The sequence below is a fragment of the Hemiscyllium ocellatum genome (genome assembly GCF_020745735.1).
Source record: "Hemiscyllium ocellatum isolate sHemOce1 chromosome 27 unlocalized genomic scaffold, sHemOce1.pat.X.cur. SUPER_27_unloc_42, whole genome shotgun sequence".
NCBI classification, from domain to species: Eukaryota; Metazoa; Chordata; class Chondrichthyes; order Orectolobiformes; family Hemiscylliidae; genus Hemiscyllium; species Hemiscyllium ocellatum.
Genome location: NW_026867512.1, coordinates 197,110 through 223,936, shown reverse-complemented (window position 1 = coordinate 223,936; position 26,827 = coordinate 197,110). Strand labels below are relative to the sequence as shown.

General features: G+C 46.2%; 1 protein-coding gene across 1 annotated transcript; it reads right to left on the bottom strand.

Moving 5' to 3' along the window:
- Positions 1–74: 74 nt before the first annotated feature.
- Positions 75–26,827, bottom strand: LOC132808343 (zinc finger protein 420-like). The gene is made up of 3 exons (XM_060822099.1): positions 26,760–26,827; positions 19,505–21,030; positions 75–1,193 (listed from the first exon to the last, which is right to left on the bottom strand). The coding sequence occupies exons 2-3, from the start codon at positions 20,449–20,451 to the stop codon at positions 587–589; spliced, it is 1,554 nt and encodes a 517-aa protein (XP_060678082.1). The 5' UTR covers positions 20,452–21,030; positions 26,760–26,827; the 3' UTR covers positions 75–586.

Sequence of the window (26,827 nt, the reverse complement as noted above, 5' to 3'; positions counted from 1 at the left end):
AGTCAGACGGTGAATTCCGGTAACGTTTATTACAACCCTGCTTCATTACAGTTTCAATTTTTCCCAGAAAAAAAAGTGCACGAAAAGTAGCGTTTTTTAAATAAAAAGCTCAAGGTCAAAGTGCACACACTCCCCATCCCCCACTTTCTTTACTATTGGTCAGCACCAAATTATCCCTTTGGAACTGGATCCTTGGTACAGCCTTCATCTGGAGGAAGTATTGCCTCACTCAGCAGTTTCAGCCTACACCCTGTATACAAGTTAGTTTCTCCAGCTCATATACAGGAGGGGGATGCAATCAAGAGTCAACCACACTGCTGTGGGTCTGGAGTCAGGGGTAGGCCAGACCAGGTAAAGGATGCAGCTGGAATAACTGAGTGATTCCTTTCCTGCAAAGATAGCTTCATTCTCTAAAAAAGGACATGAGTGAATAAGGTGGGGTTTTTCTTCCCCTGAAAATGGTTTCATCATTTGATTCTGAACTCCAGATTTCAATTGCACCATCTACCACGGTGGGATTCAAACCTGGGAGACCCCAGAACGGGGTTGATAGTCTAGTCAAAAATGGTACTTATCTGTCACTCCTTCAATTTCCCTGTGATGGCACGTGAACTCGTTGATGTCTCTGGAGGTCAGAGGAGCAGGTGAAGCCCTTCCTGCACTTGGAGCAGGTGAATGGCCTCTCCCCAGTGTGGATCCGCTGGTGGGTCAGCAGGTGGGAAGAGTTGGTAAATCCCTTCCCACACTCGGGGCAGGTGAATGGCCTCTCCCCAGTGTGGACCCGCTTATGCTGCCGCAAATTGCTCATATGATTGAATCCTTTCCCGCACACAGAGCAGGTGAATGGCCTTTCCCCTGTGTGGATCCGCTGGTGGTTCAGCAAGCTGGAAGAATCAATGAATCCCTTCCCACACTCGGGGCAGGTGAATGGCCTTTCCCCCATGTGGACCCGCTCGTGCTTCCTCAAGTTGCTCACACGACGGAAAGCCTTCCCGCACTCTGAGCAACCGAACGGCCTCTCCCCAGTGTGGACCCGCTGGTGGGTCAGCAGTGCAGATGAATGCGTGAACCCCTTCCTGCACACCAAGCAGGTGAAGGGCTTCTCTCCCGTGTGGACCCACTGGTGCGCCCGCAGGTTGGAAGAATTTGTGAATCCCTTCCCACACACTGAGCAGATGAACGGCTTCTCCCCGCTGTGAACACGTCTGTGAATTTCCAGCACTGAGGGGGAAGGGAATCCTTTCCCACAGTCCCCACATTTCCACGGTTTCCCCATGGGGAGTGTATTCCTTGTGTCACCTGGGTTTGAAATTACAAACAGAACTGGTACACAGTCTGTCCCCACCGTGAGGGGTGTGATTTTGATTCCCCCAAGCTGAGGAAATGGTTTGAAGCACTTTTTCCACAGTCAGCCCACTGAATCTCCCTCACTCGGGTGTCTTAGTATTCTTCCTGCCACACTAGTGTCCTGCAAAAATAAACTCACAAAATAAGTGATCACGGTCAGTACAGTTAAATAAAGATACATTGATGGCAATTCCTGTAGATTTCCAGGTGCCTGCTGATCACATTATCCAGGTCACAGAAACCTGAAAACCCTCATGCAGCCAGATAGCCTTAAGTGTGTATGGAGGAAAACTTCATTCAGGGGAGAATGACCTAGAACAAGCTGCCGACAAAGGTGCTGGATCAAGATATGAAAATAAAATGTCAAGACTGCTTGCAGAAAGAAAGCCAGTGAAGTTGCTGCTGCAAATAAGATGGGGGATGGGTCCCAGGAAAACAGTGAGGAAAGAGACTAACCCGAGAATCGTACAGTTGGGAAAGGGAGTGAATCAAACAGTCAGGGCAGGAAGGAATAATGCAGAGAACAACGTAGGACTGAAGTTATACTGTATTTATGTCAAAGCAAGAGACCTAATAGGGAAGGCAGGTGAAATCAGGGTTTATGGTCAGAAACATGGGACTGGGACATCATAGCAACTACAGAAATGTGGCTCAGGGATGGACAGCTCAATGTTCCAGGATACATATGCCACAGGAAAGATACGGGGGTGGAGGGGGGTGGCAAGAGAGGTGGGGAGTGGTGTTTTGATAAGGAATAGTATTGAGGGAGGATATTCCTGGGAATACATCCAGGGGAGTTATTTGGGTGGAACTGAGAAATAAGAAAGGGATGATCACCTTATGGGATTGTAATATAAACCTCTAATAATCAGCAGGAAATTGAGAAACAAAGTTGTAAGGAGATTTCAGTTATCTGTAAGAATAATAGGATGGTTATGGTCAGGGATTTTAACTTTCCAAACATTGACTAGGACTGCCAGCGTTCAGGGTTTAGATCAAGAGGAATTTGTTAAGCATGGACAAGACAATTTTCTGAGGCAGTATGTGGATGTTCCTACTAGAGGAGGTGCAAAACCTGACCTAAGGCAGGGCAGGTGACTGAGGTGTCAGTGCTGGACCACTTTGGGAAAGGGACAGACTGGATCTAAAAGTTGAAGTTGTAAATTGGAGGGAGGCTAATTTTGATGGTATTGGGCAAAAACTTTCAAAAGTTGATTGGAAGGCAGATATTCACAGGTAAAGGGAAGGCTGGAAAATGGGAAGCCTTCAAATATGAGATAATAAGAGTCCAGAGACAGTATGTTCCTGTTAGGGTGAAAGAAAAGGCTGGTAGGTGTAGGGAATGCTGGATGACTAGAGAAATTGAGGAGTTGGCTAACAACAAGAAGGAAGCATATGACAAGTATGGACAGGACAAATCGAATGAATCCTTAGAAGAGTATAAAGGCGGTAGGGGTATGCTTAAGAGGGAAATCAGGAGGGCAAAAAGGGGACAAGAGATAGCTTTGGCAAATAGGGTTAAGGAGAATTAGAAGGGTTTTTATAAATTAAGGACAAAAGGGTAATTGGGAGAGAATACAGCCCCTGAAAGATCAACAAGGGCAGCCGATGTGTGGAGCCGGAGTAGATGAGGAAAATAGATTAGATTAGACTTACAGTGTGGAAACACGCCCTTCGGCCCAACAAGTACACCGACCCGCCGAAGCGCAACCCACCCATACCCCTACATATACCCCTTACCTAACACTACGGGCAATTTAGCTTGGCCAATTCACCTGACCCACACATCTTTGTGACTGGAGGAAACCGGAGCACCCGGAGGAAACCCACGCAGACACAGGAGAACGTGCAAACTCTACACAGTCAGTCGCCTGAGTCGGGAATGAACCCGGGTCTACAGGCGCTGTGAGGCAGCAGTGCTAACCACTGTGCCACCATGCCGCCCACAAAATACTAAATGAGTATCAGTGTTTACTGTGAAGGAGGACATGGAAGATATAGAATGTGGGGACATAGATGGTGACGTCTTGAAAAATGTCCACATTACAGAGGAGGTAGAGCTGGATGTCTTGAAACACAAAAGTAGATAAATCCCCAGAAGCTAGGCAAGTGACTCTTGGGCCCCTTGCTGAGACATTTGTATCATCCTTAGTCACAGGTGAGGTGTTGGAAGACTGGAGAGTGGCTAACGTGGTGCCATTATTTAAGAACGGTGGTAAGGAGAAGCCAGGGAACTATAGACCAGCGAGCCGACATCAGTGATAGGCAAGTTGTTGGAGGGAATGCTGAGAAACAGGATTTGCATGTATTTGGAAAGGCAAGGACTAATTAGGGATAGTCAGCATGGCTTTGTGCTTAGCAAATCAATCAAACAAAGTTCCTCATGGAAGATTCGTTAGCAAGGTAAGATCTTATGAAATACAGGGAGAACTAGTCAACCGGATACTGAACTGGCTTGAAGGTAAAAGAAAGAGGGTGGTGGTGGAGAGTTCCTTTTCAGACTGGAGCCTGTGACCAGTGGTGTGCCACAAGGATCGGTGCTGAATCCACTACTTTTTGTCATTTATAAAAATGATTTGGATGTGAACATAGTAGGTATAGTTAATAAGTTTGCAGATGACACCAAAATTGGAGATTCAGTGGACAGCGAGGAAGGTTGCCTCTGATTAAAATAGGATCTTGGGCTGAGGAGTGGCAGATGGAGTTTAATTCAGATAAATGCTAGGTGCTGCATTTTGGAATTGCAAATCAGATCAGGACTTATTCAACCTCAATGTCATGGAGATATACAGCTTGGAAACAGACCCTTCGGTCCAACTTGCCCATGCTGACCAGATATCCAGAATTAATCTAGCTGCATTTACCAGCCCCTCTCTCTCTCTCGACCTTTCCTATTCAAACCCCCAGCCAGAGATATTGTAAATGTTATCATTGTACCAGCCTCCATAACTTCCTCTGGCAGCTCATTCAGTACACGCACCACCCTCTGCATGGAACTTTACATCATTCCCCTCTCATTCTCAACCTCTGCCCTCTACTTCTGGACTCCCCGACCCCAGGAAAGAGACCTTGTCTATTTACCCTATCCATGCCCCTCATGAATTTACAGGAAGATCACCCCTCAGCCTCCAACACTCCAGGGAAAACAGCCCAATCTATTCAGCCCCTTCCTGTAGCTCAAACCCTCCAACCCTGGAAACATCCTTGTAAAGCTTTTCTGAACCTTTCCATCCTTGCTATTCAAACACTAATTTTACACAGAGGGTGGTTCATGTGTGGAATGAACTTCCTGAGGCAGTGGTGGATGCCGGTAGAATTAAAAGATATTTGTTTCAGTACATGAATAAGAAAGGTTTCAAGGGATACAGTCGAAGAGCAGGCAGGAGAGACTGGTTTAATGTGGGATTATGGTTGGCATGGACTGGTTGGACTGAAGGTCTGTTTCCATGCTGTATGACTATGGCAGGCTTTTAGTTCTTGACAGTGGAGTCACAGGTAGACAGGACAGTGAAGGTGGTGTTTGGTACACTTCACAGGACATTGGTTAGGCCACTTTTGTAGGATTGCATGCAATTCTGTTACCAGTGATCCCACCCTGACACGCCATGCACCAGAGATAATGACTAAAATTGACTGGGTCACAGAATAAAATCATAAAACCCCTACAGTGCACAAAAAGGCTATTTAGTCCATTGAATGCATTGGGTATAGGAATATGGAGGTCATGGTGCAGCTGTACAGGACATTGGTTAGGCTACTTTTGGAATATTGCATTCGATTCTGGTCTCCCTGTTATTGGGTAGGAAGGATGTTGTGGAACTTGAAAGAATGCAGGACAGATTGATAAGGATGTCGCCAAGGTTGGAGGGTTTGTGGTATAAAGGAGAAGCTGAATAATATGGGGCTGTTTCCCTGGAGCATCAGAGGCAGAGGGATAACCTTGTCAAGGTTTATAAAATCATGTGGGGCATGAATGGAATAAATAGGGAAGCACATTTCCCCAGGGTGGGGGTCTCCAAAACCAGAGGGCATAGGTTTAGGGTGGGAGGGGAAAGATTTAAAAGTGACCCAAGGGTCAATGTTTTCACACAGAGGGTGGTGCGTTTATGCACTGAGCTGCCAGAGGAAGTGGTCAGTACAATTACATTTAAAAGGCATCTAGATGGGTATGTGAATAGGAAGGTTTGGAGGGATAAAGGTCAAATGCTGGCAAATGGACCTAGATTTACATAGGATATCTTGTCTGCAAGGATGTGTTGGATCACAAAGTCTATTTCCGTGCTGTATGTTTCCATGTCTATTTGATAACACGTGCTTTATTTCTGTTGATGCAAATATTTTTATCAATCATGCCTGGGTGGTAATACTTAGTCATAGAGATGTACAGCATGGAAACAGTACATGCCGACCAGACATCCCAACACAATCCAGTCCAATCCAGCACCTGGCATATATGTAAGGGAGCGAGAATTCCTCAATTAGGGCACTATAAGAACCCTGGGAGTCACCAATTTCTGGTTTATGTACTTAATGTTTGTTCATTAGGACAAGCACCTATTTATACTCAATTTTGTTTCATTTTTCTTGTTTATTCCCTGCTACGATGATTCTCTCTGTCTGGATGGTTGACAGGCTGGGAGATTGTGGGTTGAAAATGTGTTGCTGGATAAAGCACAGCAGGTCAGGCAGCATCCAAGGAACAGGAAATTTGACGTTTCGGGCCAGAGCCCTTCATCGGGAATCTGGCCCGAAATGTCGAATTTCCTGAACCTTGGATGCTGCCTGACCTGCTGTGCTTTAACCAGCAACACATTTTCAGCTCTGATCTCCAGCATCTGCAGACCTCACTTTTTACTCGAAGATTGTGGGTTGGGCCTTGATTGACTAAATGTTTTATTGTTCCGGAAGGTGTAAGAGGTTTCAGCAGAAATCCTGCAGAGCTGAGAACAGACCGACATTTTACTCTGTGGAAACAGGGAGATCAACAGACGACAGAAATCAGGACCTGAAATCCGAGCTGACACCAGACTACCATGTTATCAGTGCTTTGATTGGCAGTGCCTCTACCTTTACCTAGCTTCTCATTTGACTAGAATGCCACGTATCCCTTCAATATTCAGGATCCAATCCTTGGTACCCTGAAGCCATGTCTCTGTAAGGAGTCTTAGATCATAATTATTGTGTTCGATGTGTGCAGTCTATTCATTCACTTTTGTTATGATGCAGCACACCTTCAGACACACAGTCTTCAGTTTCAATTTTTGTGATCTTTAGAATCCAGCTTTGATTGCTGGTACATTTACTCTCCTTGTCCCTTTCTGTCATTCTCTGATGTTCATTTTCACATCACAACATTGTTCACCTGCCTTGATTTGGACTGGCCATGCTAAATTGCCCAGGGATGTGCAGGTTGGCTGGGTTAGCCATGGGAAATGCAGGGTTATAGTTTCATAGTAATAGAAGCAGGAGTAGGCCATTTGGCCTGTCAAGCCTGCTCTGTCATTCATTAAGATCATGGCTGATCTATCCATTGTCTCAGCTCCTCCTACCTGCATTATCCCAACTACCCTTAAATCCCCACCATGCAAATACCTACTCACCTGTGTCTTGAATATTCTTAGTGAAGCTGTCTCTCCCGGTTCCATAGGCAGAGAATTTCATGGAGTCACTATTTTCCGGGAAAAGCAGTTCCTCCTCATGTGTCTGAAACCGACTCCCTCTAACCTCGAGGCCATGACCTCTAGTCCTAATCTCACCCACCAGCAAATTACTGGATTGGGTGGTGGTGGTGGTGGTGGGGGGGGGAATGGGGGAGGCTTTTCAGAGGGGCCAACGTGGACTTGAGGGGCTGAACAGTTTACTTCCACACTGTAGGACTTCTATGATTAACCGCACTTATTTTTGTCCTGGATCACAGCTCCCAGAATCTCCCATCTTCTGCAAATTAAAAGACAAGTCCCACTCTGCTCTCTCGTATGTGTGTTATCTAACTGCTTTATCATTTCTAGTGAATATAGCCCACACCTCACTGCTGCCAGTAATGATTAGCTTACATTACTAACAATGTGGAAACAGGCCCTTCGGCCCAACAAGTTCACACCGACCCCTTCAAAAAGCAATACAATGCTGATGAAACAATGCAATACCTGCAGTACTGAAACCCGTAAGGCTTCTAACGATACCCGTTACTGATTCACCACTCCTTCTGATGCACAGCATTGGAAATACAATGTTGAAGGCTGAATAAAATGAGCAGTTTAACTCAAAAATCCACCTAACCCTTCACTAGGCTCCCCGCTCAGCACACTTTACTTACTGCTGGTAAACCTTAAAGAACTTTATCCACACAGTGCAATGAATTCCCACTTTCCACCAAAATCCTGGACGCACTCAGTTGCTGTCTCACAATTGAAAGATTTCATTGTAACTTCTGCTCCCATTAAGGGCAAAACATCTTTGAAAGCTGCTCTGAAACTCCAGCCTTCACAATCACACTTCTGTTTTCATGGAAGATGATTAGAGTCATACAGCACAGAAACTGAGCCCTCGGTCCAACTCATCCATGCCGACCAGATATCCTAAATTAATCTAATCCCATTTGCCAGCATTTGGCCTGTATCCCTCTAAAGCCTTCTCATTCACGTACCCATCCAGATGCCTTTTAAATGTTGTAATTGTAGCAGCCTCCATCACTTCCTCTGGCAGCTCATTCCAAACATGCACTACCCTGTGAGAAAAAGTTGCCTCTCAGGTCCGTTTTAAATCTTTCCCCTCTCACGTGAAAGCTATGCCTTCCCGTTTTGGATTCGCCTGCCATGGGGAAAAGATTTTGGCTATTCACCCTATCCATACCCCTTATAAAATTCTGTAAGGTCACCCCTCAGCCTCTGATGCTGCAGGGAAATTCTCCCTGGCCTATTCAGCATCTCCCTTTAGCTCTAACCCTCCAACTCTGCCAACATCCTTGTAAATTTTTTCTGAACTCTTTCTAGTTTCACAACATTGTTCCATAGGAGGGGGCCCAGAATTGCACATACTATTCCAAAAGTGGCCTAACCAGTGTCCTGTGCGGCCATGACAATGATCTCCCACCTCCTGTACTCAGTGCTCTGACCAGTAAAGGAAAACGTACCAAATGCCTTCTTCACTATCCTGTCTCCCTGCAATTGCACTTTCAACGAACTAGAACCTGCAAGGTCTCTTTGTTCAGCAACACTCCCCATTAACTGTGTAAGTCATGCCCTGATTTGCCTTACAAAATGCAACAACTCATTTATCTAAATTAAACTCATTCTGCTACTCCTTGGCCCATCCTATCAATTCTAATTTATATTGAATTTTCTTTCCTCTCACCCTCGAAAAAGCTGAAAAATCTCCATCCAACACACACTCCCTCCATTCTGACTTTGCTGAACCTAATCCTTGCTGTACCTCATCCTGAAGCGTCTGGCTCATGCTGATCAACAGGCCCTCACTCAGGAGAGGGTGGGTGGAATCTAGTTGAAACAGACAGAATACTGAATGGTCTGGACAGAGTGCACATGGGGAAGATGTTTCCATTGGTAGGAAAGACTAGCACCTGAGGGCACAGCATTAGAATAAAAGGAAGACCTTTTACAACAAAGATAAAGAGAAATCGTTTCAGCCAGAGAGTGGTGAACATGTGGAAGTCACTGCTACAGAAGGCTGTGGACGCCAGTCACTGAGTATATTTAAGACGGAGGTAGATAGGTTCTTGAGTATCGGGGGAAATCGAGGGTTACGGGGAGAAAGTGGGAGAATGGGATTGAGAAGCTTACCAGCCATGATTTAATGGCAGAGCAGCCCCAACGGGCCGAGACATCTAATTTACTCTCCTGTGTTTTATGGTCTCTTGCTTTCCTGAACACAGAGAGAAAGAATTGGGAGCAGGAACAGGCTGTTTAGTCTGTTGAGCCTGCACCAACATAAGTGGATATGAAGATACCTACACCGAGGTGGATAAGCTGGAAATATTTCCACTGGAGCAGAGGAGGTTGAGAGGTGACCTTATCGAGGATTATAAAATCATGAGGGGTATAGATAAGGTGAATGGCAGATATCTTTTCCCTTGGTGGGGGTTCAAGATTAGGCAGCAAATTTGAAAGTGAGAGGAGAAAGATTTTAAAAAGGCATAATGGGTACTTTATTTTTAAAACACAAAGTGGTTTGTGTGTGAAATGCATGTCCAGATGAAGGGGTGGATGCAGGTACAGTTAGAACATTTAAAAGACATTAGGATAAGTACATGAATGAAGCTGAATTCAGATAAATGCGAGGTGCTGCATTTTGGAAAAACAAATCAGTGCAGGACTTATACACTTTATGGTAAGGTCCTGGGGAGTGTTGCTGAACAAAGAGACCTTGGACTGCAGTTCATAGTTCCTTAAAGGTAAAGCCACACATAGATAGGATAGTGAAGGCAGTATTTGGTATGCTGTCCTTTCTTGGTTAGAGCATTGAGTAAAGGTGTTGGGAGGTGATGTTGCATCTGTACAGGACATTGGTGAGGCCACATTTGAAATATTGCGTGCAACTCTGGTCTTCTTACCATCAGAAGGATGTTGTGAAACTTGAAAGGGTTCAGAAAAGATTCACCAGGATGTTACCGGTTTGAAAGATTTGGGCTCTTGGGTGAGGCTAAATAGGCTGGGGCTGTTTTCCTTGGAGTGTCAGAGGCTGAGGGGTGACCTTACAGAGGGGCATGGAGAGGGCAAATAGACAAAGTCTTCTCTGAGGTGGGGAGTCCTCTCACTAAAAGTTTAGGGTGAGAGGGGAAAGATATAATAGGGAGCTAAGGGGGGCTTTTTCACAAGAGTGTGGTGTGTGTATGGAATGACCAGCCAGAGGAAGTGGTGGAGGCTGGTATAATTACAGCATTTAAAAGGCATCTGGATTGGTCTATAAATAGGAAGGGTTTAAAGGGATATGGACCAAGTGCTGCCAAATAGGACTAGATTAGGATAATTGATCAGCATGGACTAGTCTGTTTCTGTAACCAAACTATACTGGTCTTAAAACCATTTTTTTTGCCTTTCCCCATAACCATCAAAAATCAGATGAACTCAGCCTTGGACGTATTCAATGACGCCCTAACTGCAGGAAGGCTTCCCCACCTCTCAGCTCAATTCCACTTGCTAATCCACCACTTGCCTTGCTGATTGCTTGCTGCATCTGTCTGACAACTGGCAGTGACTGGTGCAGAATGACATCTAGATCTGTACATTTACACATCATTTCTGATAAAAGGTTCCTGCATTTGCCCTGTGTTTTTCAATTGAGACACAGAACTGAACTAACTTTCCCAGAACCTGTCCCCTCCCTGGATTCACTCCATTTCGCTTCAGTTTCTGCAAGTCAACAGCTGAACCCGGAATGGAAAATGGGGTGAGAAAAGAGAGCACAATACTCACAGATGTTGGACAGAGGAAGAAAGCTGCAGTCTGGGCTGAAGCTCAATCTTAACTCAGAGAGAGAGAGAGAGAGAGAGAAGCAGCACCAACCCCAGAAGCACATGATCCAACTTCCGCATCCAGTCTATGGGTTTTCTGTGATTGGCAGGAGGACCAGTCCCCATCCGGTCCTCCAGAGCGTCCCATTGGTTCACCAAAACAAGACCGTGGGGCGTTTCCCCGTGCCGCATGAGCAACACGCGGAGTGGTTGCTGACACCGAGTAGCATGCGCAGTATGGAGATGCTGGTTATTACTGACAGAGTTTCACAGTTATAAATCACACAATGCCAAGTTATAGTCCAACCGTTTATTTACTTATTTCCAATTTATTTGGAATCACTAGCTTTCGAAGCGCTGCTTCTTCATCGGGAGCAGAGTCATAACACACACACTCTTTCACAACAGGATTGCAGTGTCATGGGATGTAATATTAAACAAATGTAGCTTACCTCTGTCATCTTTTAGAATGACCATGTTCGTTTTGATTCCTTCATATGTAAATCCCAAAACTTTTTAAAAGTTATGTTCTCAAGATAGGTTTTCACAATAGGTGTCATCTCAATCAGATAATGCATTGAAGGTGTTAAGTTAAAGTCTGTATCTCAATGTTACATCAGACTGATTCTATTTCTAAAGTGGGAGCTACAGCGTTTTTGAGCAAAATAAAATGTAATTCTGCAAGTACAAATTCAACCCACAAACTTGTATGTGTGTGTGTGTACAGGCGAAACCAAGTGATTGTGTCTGTGTCTGTGTCTGTGTGTGAGTGTAATGGGGTATAAGGCTGTGAGAGGGTGTGTGTGTGTGTATACCAGGGAAACCAGGTGATTGTGTCTGTGTCTGTGTAATGGGGTATAAGGCTGTGAGAGGGTGTGTGTGTGTGTGAGCATTTGAGAGAGAGTGGATGTGTATGAGAGAGGGTCTGCATGAGTGTGTTGGTGTGGAGGAGCATGTGTTTGTGTGAATGCGTGCTTGTGTGCGTGTATGTGTGGGAGAGTGTTTAGTCTAGTGGGGTCACCTGTAGTGTGATGTGAACCCAAAGTCATCCCCATAGGTACCAAACTTGGCTATCAGCCTCTGCCCAGCCACTTTCCATTGTTGCCTGTCCTGAAGTCTGCCTTGGAGGATGGTCACCCAAAGGTCCGAGGCTGACTGTCTTGGACTGCTGTAGTGTTCCCCGACTGGGAGGGAACATTCCTGGCTGATGATTGTGCAGTGTTCATTCATCCGTTACTGTAGCCTCCACTCGGTCTCGCCAAGATACCATGCCTCAGGGCATCATTGCCTGCAGAGTATGAGATAAACAATGCTGGCTGAGTCACGTGAGTACCTGCCATACTCATGGTGGGTGGTGTCCCCACGTGTAATGATGGCAATCGTATCGTCACTTTAACACGTCTTGCATCGTCTGCCATGACAGGGTTGTATCATGTTGCCCTGAAGGCCAGGCAGTTTGCTGTGAACAATGATCTGTTTAAGGTTTGGCGGTTGTTTGAAGTCGAGAAGTGGAGGTATGGGGAAGGACTTGCTGAGATGCTCATATGTTGCGGGCTGCAAAGAACATGACATAGTGTTTCGGCTCCCAAGTAGGACTGGACAACAAAGAGAACCATATTGGTTGCAGCTCATGTCTGTCTCCTAAGGAGGTCATTACAGTTTCTCGCTGCAGCACATTGGAACTGGCAGTTGATGAGTTGAGCATTGTACCCCGTTCTTATGAGAGCATGCTTGTGTACTTCCAAGTGTCTGTCATGTTCCTCCTCACCTGAACAGATCCTGTGTATGTGAAGGGCTTGTCCATAGAGGATGGTTATTTAATATGTTTCGATAGAGAAGTGTAGCACTGTCAGGTTATCCGTGGGTTTGTGGTACAGAGAAATGCTGAGATACCCATCCTTGATAGAGACGCATGTGTCCAAAAATGAGACAGATATGAAAGAGTAGTCCATGGTGAGTGTGATGGTGGGATGAAACTTGTTAATATCAGTGTCGTTAGTTCAGTGACTCCTTGCCATGGGTCCAGAGGAAGAAAGATCATCAATATATCTGGTGTATAGTGTTGGTTGGAGGTCCTGTGCAGGAAAGAAAGACATAAGACTATGGGGTGAATTTGCATTTGCAGAATTATATTTGTAGATACATTCTATTTTGCTCAAAAAGTGCACAGCTTGTAGGCAATCACTCCATGTAATATCTTATAAATGCCTACTTTGGAAATAGAACCAGTCTGACTCAAGACAGGCTCAAACCTCACACCTTTCATGCATTGTCTGAGCTGAGATGTCACCTCTTTTTATAACAACTTCAGTTATCTTGAGACTGTGACTTAAAAGAAGTTCTGGGATTTATATATTAATGAACTGAAATCTGAAACCCATTCTAAGATGAAACACTTCAAAGGTTTGTTCAATATATCATTCAATGTCCTTTTGCTACAAATACTCTGTCTTATGATCCTGCTCCACAGCTACCCAATGAAGGAGCAGCGCTCCAAAAGCTAGTGCTTCCAAATAAACCTGTTGGACTATAACTTGGTGTTGTGTGATTTTTAACTTTGTTTCTAATGAAAACAGCCCACACCTCCCACTGGTGTCAGTAAACTTTACAATGCTGAGGAAATGATGAACCTGCAGTTCTGAAAAATGAACAATTTCGAATAATACGAGCTACACATTGACTGCTCCTTCAATTAGAAACCTCACACTGGAGATTGAAAGAAACGAGCAGCTTTCAAAGAAAAACCTGCTGGATCTCATAGCCTTCCACGTCTGAGTCCTTCGGTAAGTTCAGGTAACCTTTATCGTGGCAAAAGTGAGGATTGCAGATGCTAGAGATCAGAGTTTAGGTTAGAGTGGTGCTAGGAAAGCACAGCAGGTCAGGCAGCATCCGAGGAGCATGAAAATCGACATTTCGGGCAAAAGCCCTTCATCAGGAATCAGCTTTTGCCTGGAATGTCGATTTTCCTGCTCCTCAGATGCTGCCTAACTTTTATTGTGACCCACTTTGTTACAGCTTCAGATCTCCCCAGCAAATAGGCATAGAAAAAGTAGCTTATTTGCATTTTTAACAGCTCAAGGTCAAAGCGTACACACTCCCCTGCACCCCACTTCCTTCACTGTTGGTCAGCTGAGTTGTCCCTTTGTAATTGGATCCTTGGTACAGCCGTAACCCGGAGGAAGTATTGCCTCACTCAGCAATTGCAACCCATACCTTGTCTCCAAGTAAGATTCTCCCCGCTCATTTGCCGAGGGGCTGTCGAGAGTCAACCAGGCTGCTGTGGGTCTGGAGTCACGTGTAGACCAGACCAGGTAAAGCCTGCAGCTGGGACGACTAAGTGAATCCTTTCCCACAACAGCAGTTTCCTTCCCTAAAACATGAGTGAATCAGATAGGGATGTTTTTCTCATCATGAGGTTCTGAACTCCAGGTTTCTGACTGACTTCCAACTCCACCATCTGCTATTCAAACCCAGGAGTCCCCAGAACTGAGTTATTAATGCAGTCGATAATGGCATTCGGCTGAAGCTCCTTCAATGGCAGGTGAACTCACTGGTGTCTCTGCAGGTGGGAGAAGCGGGTGAAGCCCTTCCTGCACGGTGAGCAAGTGAATGGCCTCTCTCCGGTGTGGACCCGCTGGTGGGCCAGCAGTGTAGATGACCGAGTGAACTCCCTCCCGCACATGGAGCACTTGAACGGCATCTCTTCCACATGGACCCGCTGGTGCGTCTGCAGATGGCCCGTCTCACTAAATCCCTGTCTGCACACGGATGTCTTCACATCCATGTGAACGCGTCTGTGGGTTTCCAGCATCGATAGGAAAGGGCATCTTCTCCCACAGTACCAACATTTCCACATGGGGGGAAGCTTTCCTTGTGTCACTCTGTGTTTCAAATTACAAACGGAAAGGGTACACAGTCTCTCCCCACCGTGAGGGGTGAGATTTTGATCCTCCAAGCTGAGTAAATGGTATGAGTAACTTTCCACAGTTAGCGCATTGAATCTCCCTCACTTAGTATTCTTCCTGCCACACGAGTGTACAAAATTTCTCAAGCAGACAAAGGGAAACAATTCTTCTCGATGTGAATGGCTGCTGATATTAAAGTCCCAGTGAATCAAGTGGCTCTGCCAGAAGTTGATGTATCTTTTGGTTTCAGATTTCTTTCCCATGTTGTCCTGCAAATAAAATCACAAAATAATTGATCACGGTCAGTCCAGTCAAATGAACATAACATCGGTGACAATTCCTGTAGATTGCCAGATACCTGCTGATCATATATTATCCATGACACAGAAACCCTCAAACACTCATGCAGTCAGGTCGCAATAAGTATATAAAGAGGAAAACTTCATTTAGGTGACAATACCTTCCTACAAAGGGGCTGGAAATGGAGCTGAGTCAAGGTTTTGAAAATGAAATGTCAAGGGTGCTTCAGAAAAGAAAGCCAGTAAAGTTGCTGAATGACTTCCTGCTGACCTATTAAATAAAAATTATTACAAGAAATACAGGATGTAATTCCATTACAATATTAGGTGAAAATTCATAGCCATGCAGCCTGTACAACAGTGAATATCAGATATACACTATATGAAGCAATCATAAAATCCCTGCAGTGCAGAAAAAGGCCATTTGGCCCATTGAATCCATTGGGTGTAGGAGTTGGGAGGTCACGGTGCAGCTGTCTAGGACACTGGTTAGGCCACTTTTGAAATATTGCATTTGATTCTGGTTTCCCTGCTATAGGACAGGAAGGATGTTGTAAAACTTGAAAGGGTGAAGGACAGATTGATAAGGATGTCGCCAGTGTTGGTTAATTTGTGGTATAAGGAGAGGCTGAATAGGATGGGGCTGTTGCCCCTGGAGTGTTGAAGGCTGAGGGTGACCGGATAGAGGTTCATACAATCCTGAAGGGTGGATAGAGTAAATAGGCCAGAGTGGTGGTGGAGGCTGGTACAATTACAGCATTTAAAAGGCACCTGGATGGGTGTGTGAATAGGAAGGGTTTGGAGGGATATGGGCCAAATGCTGGCAAATGGGTCACTAGACTTATATAGGATAGCATGGATGTGTTGGATCAAAAAGTCTATTTCCGTGTTGTATATTTCTATGTCTTATTTGATAACAGATGTTTTATTTCTGTTGATGAAAGTATTGTTATAAATCAAGCTGGGTACTAACACTTTCTTGTTTTATTCCCTGCTATTGTTAAAGTACAGATTTGACACGGCCTAGGGAAGCCCTTATGGACTCAGACCCGTAAGCCTCTCTTTCTTGGTTCGTCCCAAAGATCGTACTCTTTGGAAGTCTGGAATAAAAACCTCTTACAGACAGTTTAGTTTAATCTTAGTCATCCCCTTTATTCACTAGTAGCATCACTGTTACAATGTAACACTGATACCCATACGCTAAACTAACTAGGTTCTAATAACCTAGGAGTGTAGGGTAGCAGCTCTTCAAGTGCCCCAGCAGGCTACTCCAATGTACTGATACAAAGTGGCTTCCTTTATACAAAAGTTTATAAAAACATTGCATGTTCTTAATTAGACAGATAACAGTGAAAGACAATAATTCATAAGGAAGAGAAGTTAATTGACAGATCTGTGTGTGCTTGACTGATCACTCCTACAGGCCTTGAGCTATCCATCAGGTAGGAAAAACAAATCCAACTGAGTTAGGCTTCTGGTGCCGAGATAAGTTCCTATAAAGAAGTGCCAGTCTAAACTAAGTGGGAGATGTCATAAGGTAACCTTGCACAGCTCGCATGTCTGATACAATAATTTTTTATTTCAAAAATATATTCATAAAATAATTTGATGGTCTGTACAGTTGGTCATGCCATACATATGTAAACATTTACATACAAAGATCAGAATTTATCATTTTTATATACAGGTCTGTACATTTTTCAATCATATGCCCATATATTGAGCTGAGGTGTCAGCAGAGCCCAAATGACTGCATGGGCCCCCTGTTCTTCATTAGGCAGGCAGACGTTACACAGTGGTCTTTCCCCACCGCGCCTTAGTGGCAGCTGCCCCAAGCTTCAGCGCATCCCTCAACACGTAGTCCTGGACCTTGGAATGTGCCAGTCTGCAACACTCAGTCGGGGTCAACTCCTTCAGCTGGAAGATCAACAGGTTTCAGACCACCCAGAGAGCGTCCTTCACCAAGTTGATGATCCTCCAGGCACAGTTGATATTTGTCTCGGTGTGCGTCCCGGGGAACAGGCCGTAGTGCACGGAGTCCCGCGTCACGGCGCTGCTCGGAACGAACCTCGACAAACACCACTTGCATTCCTCTCCAGACTTCATCTGCGTAGGCACATTCCAGAAGGAGGTGTGTGACAGTCTCGTTCCCCCACCCCCACCCCCGCAGCCGCTTCGAGGGCAGCGTGCGGTGCGGCAGAGAGTCCGGGCGTGCATAAAGGATCTCACAGGTAGAGCCCTTCTCACCACCAGCCAAGCCATGTCTTGGTGCTGGTTGGAAAGTTCTGGCGATGAGGCATTCTGCCAAATGGCTTTGACAGTCTGCTCAGGGAACCGCTCGATAGGATCCGCCCTCTCCTTTTCCAAAGGGTCTCAGGGACACTACGTGCTGACCACTTCCTGATGGACTTGTGGTCAAAGGTGTTTTTCTTCATAAACTTCTCCACGAAGGACAGGTGATACGGAACGGTCCAACTACTCGGAGCGTTCCGCGGCAGCGAGGCCAGGCCCATCCTTCGCAACACCGGGGACAGGTAGAACCTGAGTACATAGTGACACTTGGTGTTTGCGTACCGGGGATCCACGCACAGCTTGATGCAGCCACACACAAAGGTGGCCATCAGGGTGAGGGTGGCATTGGGTGTATTTTTTCCCCCGTTGCCCAGATCTTTGTACAGCGAGTCCCTTCAGACCCAGTCCATCTTTGATCTCCATATAAACTGGAAGATGGCCCGGGTGACTGCAGCGGCACAGATTCTGGGAATAGGCCAGATCTGTGCCATGTATAATAGCAATGACAGTGCCTCACACCTGATGACCAGGTTTTTTTCCGTGATGGAGAGCGACCGTAGCTTCCATCTGCCCAGTTTCTGCCTCACTTTGCTGATACGCTCCTCCCAAGACTTGGCACGTGCCCCAGATCCCCCGAAACAAATACCCAGCACCTTCAGGTGGTGGGTCCTGACGGTGAAGGGGATCGAGCATTGGTCGGCCCAGTTCCCGAAGAGCATGGCCTCGCTCTTGCCTCGGTTTACCTTGGCCCTCGAGGCCCATTCGAACTGGTCACAAATGCACATGAGTCTGCGCACGGACAACGGATCCGAGCAGAAAATGGCAACGTCATCCATGTACAGGGAGGCCTTAACCTGCAGGCCCCCGCTGCCAGGAATAGTCACCCCTCTCAGGCTTGCATCCTTCCTGATAGACTTGGCAAATGGCTCTATGCAGCACACAAACAAGGCAGGAGAGAGAGGGCAGCCCTGCCTGACTCCAGATCGGACTGGGAAGCTATCTGATTCCCACCCATTGATTGAGACTGCACTGACAATGTTGGTGTAGAGCAGTCTGATCCAATTGCAGATTCCCTCCCCAAAGCCCATTTTGGAGAGAACATCTCTCATATACCTGTGTGATATCCTGTCAAAGGCTTTCTCCTGGTCCAGGCTGATCAGGCAGGTGTCCAAACCTCTGTTCTGCTTGTAGGCGATCGTATTCCTGAGGAGTGCGATACTCTCAGTGATCTTCCTGCCTGGCACAGCACAGGTTTGGTCAGGGTGAATCACCGACCCCAGAGCAGACCTGACCCGGTTGGCGATTACCTTTGACAGGATTTTGTAATCCGCATTCAACAGTGAAATTGGTCTCCAATTTTTGAGTTCCTCCCTCTCCCCCTTCCGCTTGTAGATGAAGGTGATGATGCCTTTCCTCATGGATTCACTCATGGTACCTGCTCGAAGCATACTGACATACACCTCCAGCAGGTCCTGGCCAATCAAGTCCCACAGAGCGGAATAGAGCTCGACCGGTAAGCCGTAGCTTCCGGGAGTTTTATTCTTTTCGAAGGACTCGCGGGCCTTGGTCAGCTCGTCCAGAGAGTTCAGGTTACCTTCATTGCAACCCAACTTTGTTACAGCTCCAGATCACCTCAGCAAAAAGGTGTTGAAAAAGTAGCTGCTTTTTAAACAGCTCAAGGTCAAAGCACCCCTCCCCACCCCACTTTCTTTACTGTTGGTCACCACTGACTTGTCCCTTTGTAATTGGATCTTTGTTACAGCCTTAACCCGGAGGAAGTATTGCCTCACTCAGCGATTTCAACCCATACCCTGTCTCCAAGTAAGTTTCTCCCCGCCCATCTGCGGGGAGGGAAAGAAGTGGGAGGAAGCAGGTGGAGTCAACTACACTGCTGTAGGTCTGCAGTCACGTGTAGGCCAGACCAGGGAAAGGATGCAGCTGGGACGACTGAGTGAATCCTTTGCCACAACACCAGTTTCCTTCCCTAAAAAGGACGTGACTGAATCAGAATGGGGCTTCCCCCCACCCCGCTCGATGGTTTCATTGTTAGATTCTGACCTCCAGATTTCTGACCAAATTCCAAATCCGCGATCTGCTGCGGTGGGATTCAAACCTGGGAGTTCCAGAACTGGGTTGATAGCCCAGTCCATAATGGCACTCGGCAGTCGCTCCTTCAATCCCCCTGTGATGGCACATGAACTCCTTGGTGCCTCCGCAGGGTGGCTGCCCGGGTAAAGCCCTTCCCACACTCGGGGCAGCTGAAGGACCTCTCCCCCCTGTGGACCCGCCGGTGCTTCACCAGGGCGGAGGAATCGCTGAAGGCCTTCCCACATTCGGGACAGCTGAAGGGCCTCTCCCCCGTGTGGACACGCTGGTGCTTCAGCAGGTCGGAGGAATTGCTAAAGGCCTTCCCACACTCGGGGCAGGGGAATGGCTTCTTCCCCGTGTGGACCCGTTGGTGCTTCAGTAGGGTGGAGGAATCGCTGAAGGCATTTCCGCACTTGGGGCAGCTGAAGGGCCTCTCCCCGGTGTGGACCCGCTGGTGCGTGCGCAAGTTGCCCTTCTGAGTGAATCCCTTCCCACACTCAGGGCAGCAGAAAGGCTTCTCACCGATGTGGATCCGCTGGTGGATCAGCAGGACGGACATCTGGGTAAAGCCCTTCCCACACTCGGGGCAGCTGAAGGGCCTCTCCCCTGTGTGGACCCGCTGGTGCTTCAGCAGGGTGGAGGAATTGCTGAAGAGCTTGCCGCACTCTGTGCAGGGGAACGGCCTCTCCTGCGTGTGGACCCACTTGTGGGTCTGAAGGGAAGAGGAATCGTTGAAGGCCTTCCCACACTCGGGGCAGCTGAAAGGCTTCTCCCTAGTGTGGACCCGCTGGTGCATCCGCAACTTGCCCTCCTGAGTGAATCCCTTCCTGCACTCAGAACAAGTGAATGGCCTCTCCCCAGTGTGGACCCGCCAGTGGGTCAGGAGGGTGGAGGAGGTGCTGAAGGCCTTCCCACACACAGTGCAGGAGAACGGCCTCTCCCCCGTGTGGACCCGTCGATGGGTCTGCAGGTCAGAAGAATAGCTGAAGTCCTTCCCACAATCGGGGCAGCTGAAGGGCCTCTCCCCTGTGTGGACCCACCGGTGCCTCATAAGGGCAGAGGAATTGCTGAAGGCCTTCCCACACTGGGGCAGATGAATGGCCTCTCTCCGGTGTGACTGCGCCGATGAATCTCCAGGGCAGATGGAGCACGGAAGCCTTTCCCGCAGTCACCACACTTCCACGATTCCTCCTCGGGGTGGGATTCCTCAGGTTTCTCCATGGCCGAAGCTCCAGCTGTACACAAATGCGTGTAGAGCCCCTCCTCACCGTGAATTCCTCTTTCCAGGCCGTAGAGCTGTTTCTGGCTTCACACTCAAGTGCGCTGCAACAGTCGGGTCTCTCATCCAGTCCGACTGATGCTGAAAACGTACTCAAACAGGAACCAAAAAGCTTTGCTCTTCCTCATAGAATCACAGTAAAAAATTATTGCAGTCTCGATGGATTGACTGACCGTCAGATATTGATGACAAAGTGAGGATTGTAGTTACTGAACAGTCCGTGCTGAAACGTGCGGTGCTGGAAGAGCACAGCTGGTCAGACAGCATCCGAAGAGCAGGAAAGTTGACGTTTTAGGCATAAGCCCTTCATCTGTTAATTTTGAAACTTCCGTCCTCAGATCGTCAAATACTCTGTAAAAAGAGATTACAAAGTCATCAGCGTCAGTCCAGGGTAGAAATTCAGAACAAGCAACTCTACTTTCAGGGAAACATTCTTTTCTTTAGATATTCCACAAAATTGAAAGCACCATCTCACTCTCTCCCTCTGTTCTCACATTAACGTCCCTGGGAAGTGGGGGGGAAGGAGACATCAAAGCATTAACACCGACACCAGAGAGAAACTGAACATACAAACGTGGCAAACGTTAGTAAAAAGCCAGATTCATAGAGATATACAGCACAGAGACAGACCCTTCGGTCAATCTCTTCCATGCCAACCAGATACCCAAAATCAATCTAGTCCCATTTGTCAGCACTTGGTCCATATCCCTCTGAACCCTTCCTATTCAAACACCCATCCCGATGGCTTTTAAGTGCTCTAATTGTACCAGCCTCCACCATTTCCTCTGGCAGCTCATTCCTGACATGCATCACATTCTGCATGAAAAAGTTGTCCCTTAGGTCCCTTTTAAATCTTCCCCCCAACTCCGCCTTAAACCTATTACCCTCTAGTTCTGTACTTCCCTATCCCAAGGAAAAGACCTTATCTATTTGACCCTATCCATGCCCCTCATGCTTTTATAAAAAGTTGACGTTTCAGGCATAAGCCCTTCATCTGTTAATTTTGAAACTTCCCAGGACTTCAGACTCTGGCGCGATGGGGAAAACAGCCCCATCCCATCCCTCCGTCCCTCCTCACCCGGGTAATTCAGACACATACCTGAGTTTGCAGAGTCTGCCCCCCCCGCCCTGGAATCACTCCAGTTGCTACAAGTGAACAGATGTTACCCCCACTCCCTCCCGGGATGAAGAGTTGCCCAGAGGGAGGGAGTTTCACTCTGAAACTGACAGGGCCACTTCCGCGTTGTGACGTCATAGGTGAAGCGATGGGGCGGGGAAAGGCCGACAACAGCTCCGCGCACTGCGCCTGCGCAGCCCTGCAGTTTGCAACAGGGTAATCCCTTCCTTTCAGAGAATTCCCAGAGTGTGGAAGCAGGCCACTCGGCCCAAGGAGTCCATACCGACCCTCCGAAGGGTAACCCATCTCCCTACCACCCTGACTAATGCACCTAACGTGCACATCCCTGGGCACTACGGGTAATTTAGCTTGGCCAATCCAACCTAACCTGGACAAAGTTAAAAATCAAGCACCCAACAGGTTTATTTGGAAGGACTGGTGTTAACAGCGCGGCTCCTTCATCAGGTGATTGTGGAGAATAAGGTCACAAGGCACAGAATTCATGGAAAAACATTACAGCGTCATGCCATTGAAATTACATATTGAACAGACCGGGATTAAGTATTTCATCGTTTAGAATGGGTTGCAGGTATCAATAATATGTAAATCCTAGAACATCCTGTCAATTACGTGTGTGCATGCATGAGGGAGAAAATTGTCTCTTTCTGTGCTGTATATCTCTGTGTCTATATGATAACAGATGCTTTATTTACGTTGGTGTAAATATTGTTATAAATCATACTAATAGTTATAGTTACTATTACTAAATGGGTACTAATAGTTAGATGTAAGGGAGAGAGTCCTGGGAAAACTCTATTTCTGGTTTACTTCCCAATGAACAAACATTTGAGCGCAGCATGGTGGCTCAGTGGTTAGTACTGCTACCTCACAGCACTAGGGAGTTAGGTGCATTAGGTAGGGGTAAATGTAGAGGAATGGGTCTGGGTTGGTTACTCTTTGGAGGATCAGTGTGGACTTTTTGGGTGGAAAGGCCTGTTTCCATACCATAGGAACCTAATCTAATTAAGCTGAAGGACCTATATATTTTTAAATTTTGTTTCATTTTTCTTGTTTGATTCCATGGTATGACTACACTCGTGTCTGATTGGTTTGAAAGACTGGGAGATTGTGCGTTGGGTCTCAATTCACTGAATGTTTTATTGTTCCAGAAGGTGGAAGGAATGGGGGGAATGGGGGGATGGGGTCAAAACCTCAGCAGAAATCCAGCAGAGCTGAGAGCAGACCCACATCTTACTCTGTTGGAACAGGAAAATCAACAGAGGATAGAGAAACCAGGAGCTGAAATCCGAGCTGACACCAGATTACTCTGTGATCTGTGCTTTCATTAGCACCTCTCCCATTATCCTGCTTTCCATTTGACTACCCCCTCAATATTCAGAATCCAATCCTTGTCATTCTGAAGCCATATCTCCGTTAGGAGTCTCAGATCATAATTATTCTCTTCAATGTGTGCAGTCGATTCACTCGCTTTTGTTACAATGCAGCACACATTCAGATACACCGTTTTTAGTTTCAGTTTTTGTGATCTTTAGAATCCAGTTTTGATTGCTGGTATATTTACTCTCGTTGTCCCTTTCTATCATTCTCTGATGTTAATTCTCCAGATCACGACATTGCTCACTGGCCTTGATTTGGATTGGCCGTGCTAAATTGCCCATAGATTCACTACTCTCCAGGAAAAGCAGTTCCTCCTCATCTCTCTCCTAAATCTACTCCCCCTCATCTTGAAGCCTGGTCTCATCTACCATCAGAAATGACTGGATAGGGTATGGCTTCATCCCCACAATTCAATGAATTTCCACTTTCCAGGATGTCTTCACTCACTCAGTTGCTGTCTCACAAACGAAAGATTTCATTGTAACTTCTTCTGTTCCAAATCAAGGCAAAACATCTTTGAAAGCTGCTCTGAAAGTCCAGTCTTCACAACCACACTTCTGCTTTCACCAAAGACGATTACAGACATATAGCACGGAAACAGACCCTTTGACCCAACTCATCTGTGCCAACAAGAAACCCTAAATTAATCTAAATCATCTGCCAGCATTTGGCCCATATCCCCCTAAACCCTTCCTCTTCATATTCCCATCCAGATGCCTTTTAAATTTTGTAGTAATTGTATCAGCCTCCACCACCCTCCGTGAAAAAGTTGCTCCTCAGGTCCCTTTTAAATCATTCCCTCTCACTGCAAACATATGCCGTCTAGTTTTGGACTCACCTAACCTGGGTACTCACCCTATTCTGCCCCTTATAAACATCTATAAGGTCACCCCTCAACCTCCAATGCTCCATGGAGAATTTCCCTGGCCTATTTAGCTTCTTCCTGTATCTCAAACACTCCAACTCTGGCAACAGCCTTGAAATCCTTTCTGAACCCTTTCAAAGTTTCACAACATCTTTCCTGTAGCAGGAAGACCAGAACTGTACACAGTATTCTAAAAGTGGCCTAACCAATGTCCTGTACAGCCACTCCATGACCTCCTAAGACTCACTTTCAAGGAACCATGAACCTGCACTCCAAGGTCTCTCTGTTCTGTGACACTCCCCTTCACTGTGTCAGTCCTGCCTGGATTGCTTGACCAAAATGCAACACTTCACATTTCTCTAAATTAAACTCCATCTGCCACTCCTCAGCCCATTGGCCCATCCGATCAATTCTAATTTACAGCAAACTCTTTTTCCTCTCTAATTCCCTGGAAGCTGAAAAATCTCCATCCCACGCAATCTCCCTCCATTCTCACTTTGTTGAACCTAATTCCTGCTGCATCTCATCCTGAAGGGTCTGGTTCATGCTGATGAACAGGGGTCACAAAGCTAGTTCCTTTTTTGGACTAAAAGCTTTTCCCTGGCTCAAGGAGACGCTGTTCATGACTTTTTTCAGAGAGGTAATAAACTGGCCAGGTTCTGATCAGTCTGGTTTGAACAGAGATGAAAAGAATTTTGAGAGACCTTTTGCTTATATCTAAACAGATGTGACTTCAGGCCAAATTGGTCATGTTTTAGTTTTAGTTCAGTCTTGAACTGGTTGCAAGTTCAACAGGGAGCTGTGTGGAAACTCTCTCTCTCTCTTTCCTGTCTCTCAACTTCAACCTATAAGCATGTGTCCCATTTATAATGGGTTTCAAAGGGAGTTGGCTTATTGGGACAGTTGTGTATATTCAGAACAGCATAACTGAGTCTAGTTGGATAGGCTGAGTTCTGTAGGGGTTCTTTATTCTGATCTTTGTGTTGCATTGTATAATTTTGAGAATACATTTTTGACTGTTTTAAAATCTAGTAGTCAACTGAGCTCATTTACTCCAGATAATTTTCACTAGACACTGACTAAACCAAATTACAAAGTTATGGTCTGGGGCTGCCTGCTTAAAAATGTTTTGAGTGGTCTGGATTAGTCCTTAACACAGGCCCACACACTCACTCAGGGGAGATTTAATGGAAACATACAGAACATTGAAAGGCCTAAACAAAGTGGGCATTGGGAAGATGTTTCCATTAGTGGGAGAGACCAGGAGCTGAAAGGGACTAGAAAAGGGAAGACCTTTTAGAAGGGAGATAAGGAGAAACTTTTCAGCCTGAGAGTGGTGAATCCATGGAATTCATTGCCACATGAGGCTGTGGAGGCCAGTTCACTGAGGATATTTAAGACTGAGATAGATAAGTTCTTGAGTATCAAGGGTTACAGGAAGGAAGTGGGAGAATGGGGTTGAGAAACATATCAGCCACGATTGTGTGGTATGAGCAGACCTGATGGGCTGAATGGCCTACTTTCTGCTCCTCTGTCTTATGGTCTCTTGCTGTCTTGGACACAGAGTGAGAGAATTGGGAGCAGGAGTAGGCCATTTGGTCTTTTGAGCATGCACCAGCACCGAACAGATCATAACTGGATATGAATATACCTACATCTAGGTGGATAGGCTGGGACATTTTTCACTGAAGCACAGGAAGTTGAGAGGTTACCTATGAAGTTTATAAAACCAAGAAGGGTGTCAATTAGGTGAGTGGCTGGTGCTGTTTCCTTCAGGTGGGGATTTCAAGATTAGGGAGCAAACTTTTAAGGAGAGAGGAGAAAGATTTAAAAAAAGACATGAGGAACAACTTTTTTTTTGAAAGAGAGTGGTGTGTCTGTGTGTGGAATCAAGGTCCTGAAGAAGTGATGAATATAGGTACAGTAATAACATTTAAAAGACATTTGGATAAGTACATGAGTAGGAAAGGTTCAAAGGGATATGAGCCAAACTACGTGGGACGAGTTTAGTTTATAAATATAGCCAGCATGGACTAGCTGGACTGAAGTGTCTGTTTCTGTGCTGTATGACTCTGTAACTGTTCTGGTCTTAAAACCATTATTTTTGCCTTCCCCCATCACCATCCACTTCTTTGTTGTTCAGAAAACTGATGAACACAGGCTTAAATATATTCAATGACTGCCTGATCACAGAAAGCCATCCCAATTTCTGAATTCCTGCTAATATACCACTTGCCTTGCTGATTGCTTGCTACACCCTGTCTGACAACTGGCAGTGACTGGTGTGGAAGGTTGCTGAGACCCCATTGTACATCCACACATCATTCCTGATGAAGGGCTCGTGACCAAATCACCAACACTCCTGGTCCTGGATGCTGCCTGACCTGCTGTGCTTTTCCAGCACCACACTTTTCGACTCTAATCTCCAGCATGTGCAGCCCTCACTTTCTCCACAGCCCAGTATATAACCATCTAAACAATGACGTTTTTTCGGCATTTTCTTCCACAGCAAAGGCAAAATCATCACATTGTGTTAATGCGTTTGCCAATGGAGACAGACCTGGACCAACGTTTGCAGAGTCTGTTCCCCCAACCCCCGATTCACCCCATTTCCTTTCAGTTGCTGCAAGTCAACAATTGAAGCTCAGAATTTAGAAAAGAAACTGAAAATATAGTAAGAAAAGAGAGTGCCGTACTCACAGATGTTGGACAGAGGAAGGAGGTTGCAATCTAGAGTGAAGTTCAATCTTCATTCGGGGAGAGGAGCA

Excerpts from the sequence above, each read along its gene's own strand:
- LOC132808343 (XM_060822099.1), bottom strand. The coding sequence starts at position 20,451 with ATGAGGCACCGGTGGGTCCACACAGGGGAGAGGCCCTTCAGCTGCCCC. Across the intron at positions 1,194-19,504 it reads AGGCACCAAGGAGTTCATGT|CGGGGAGAAGCCGTTCATCT; the intron begins GCCATCACAGGG and ends ACGTGTTCACAG.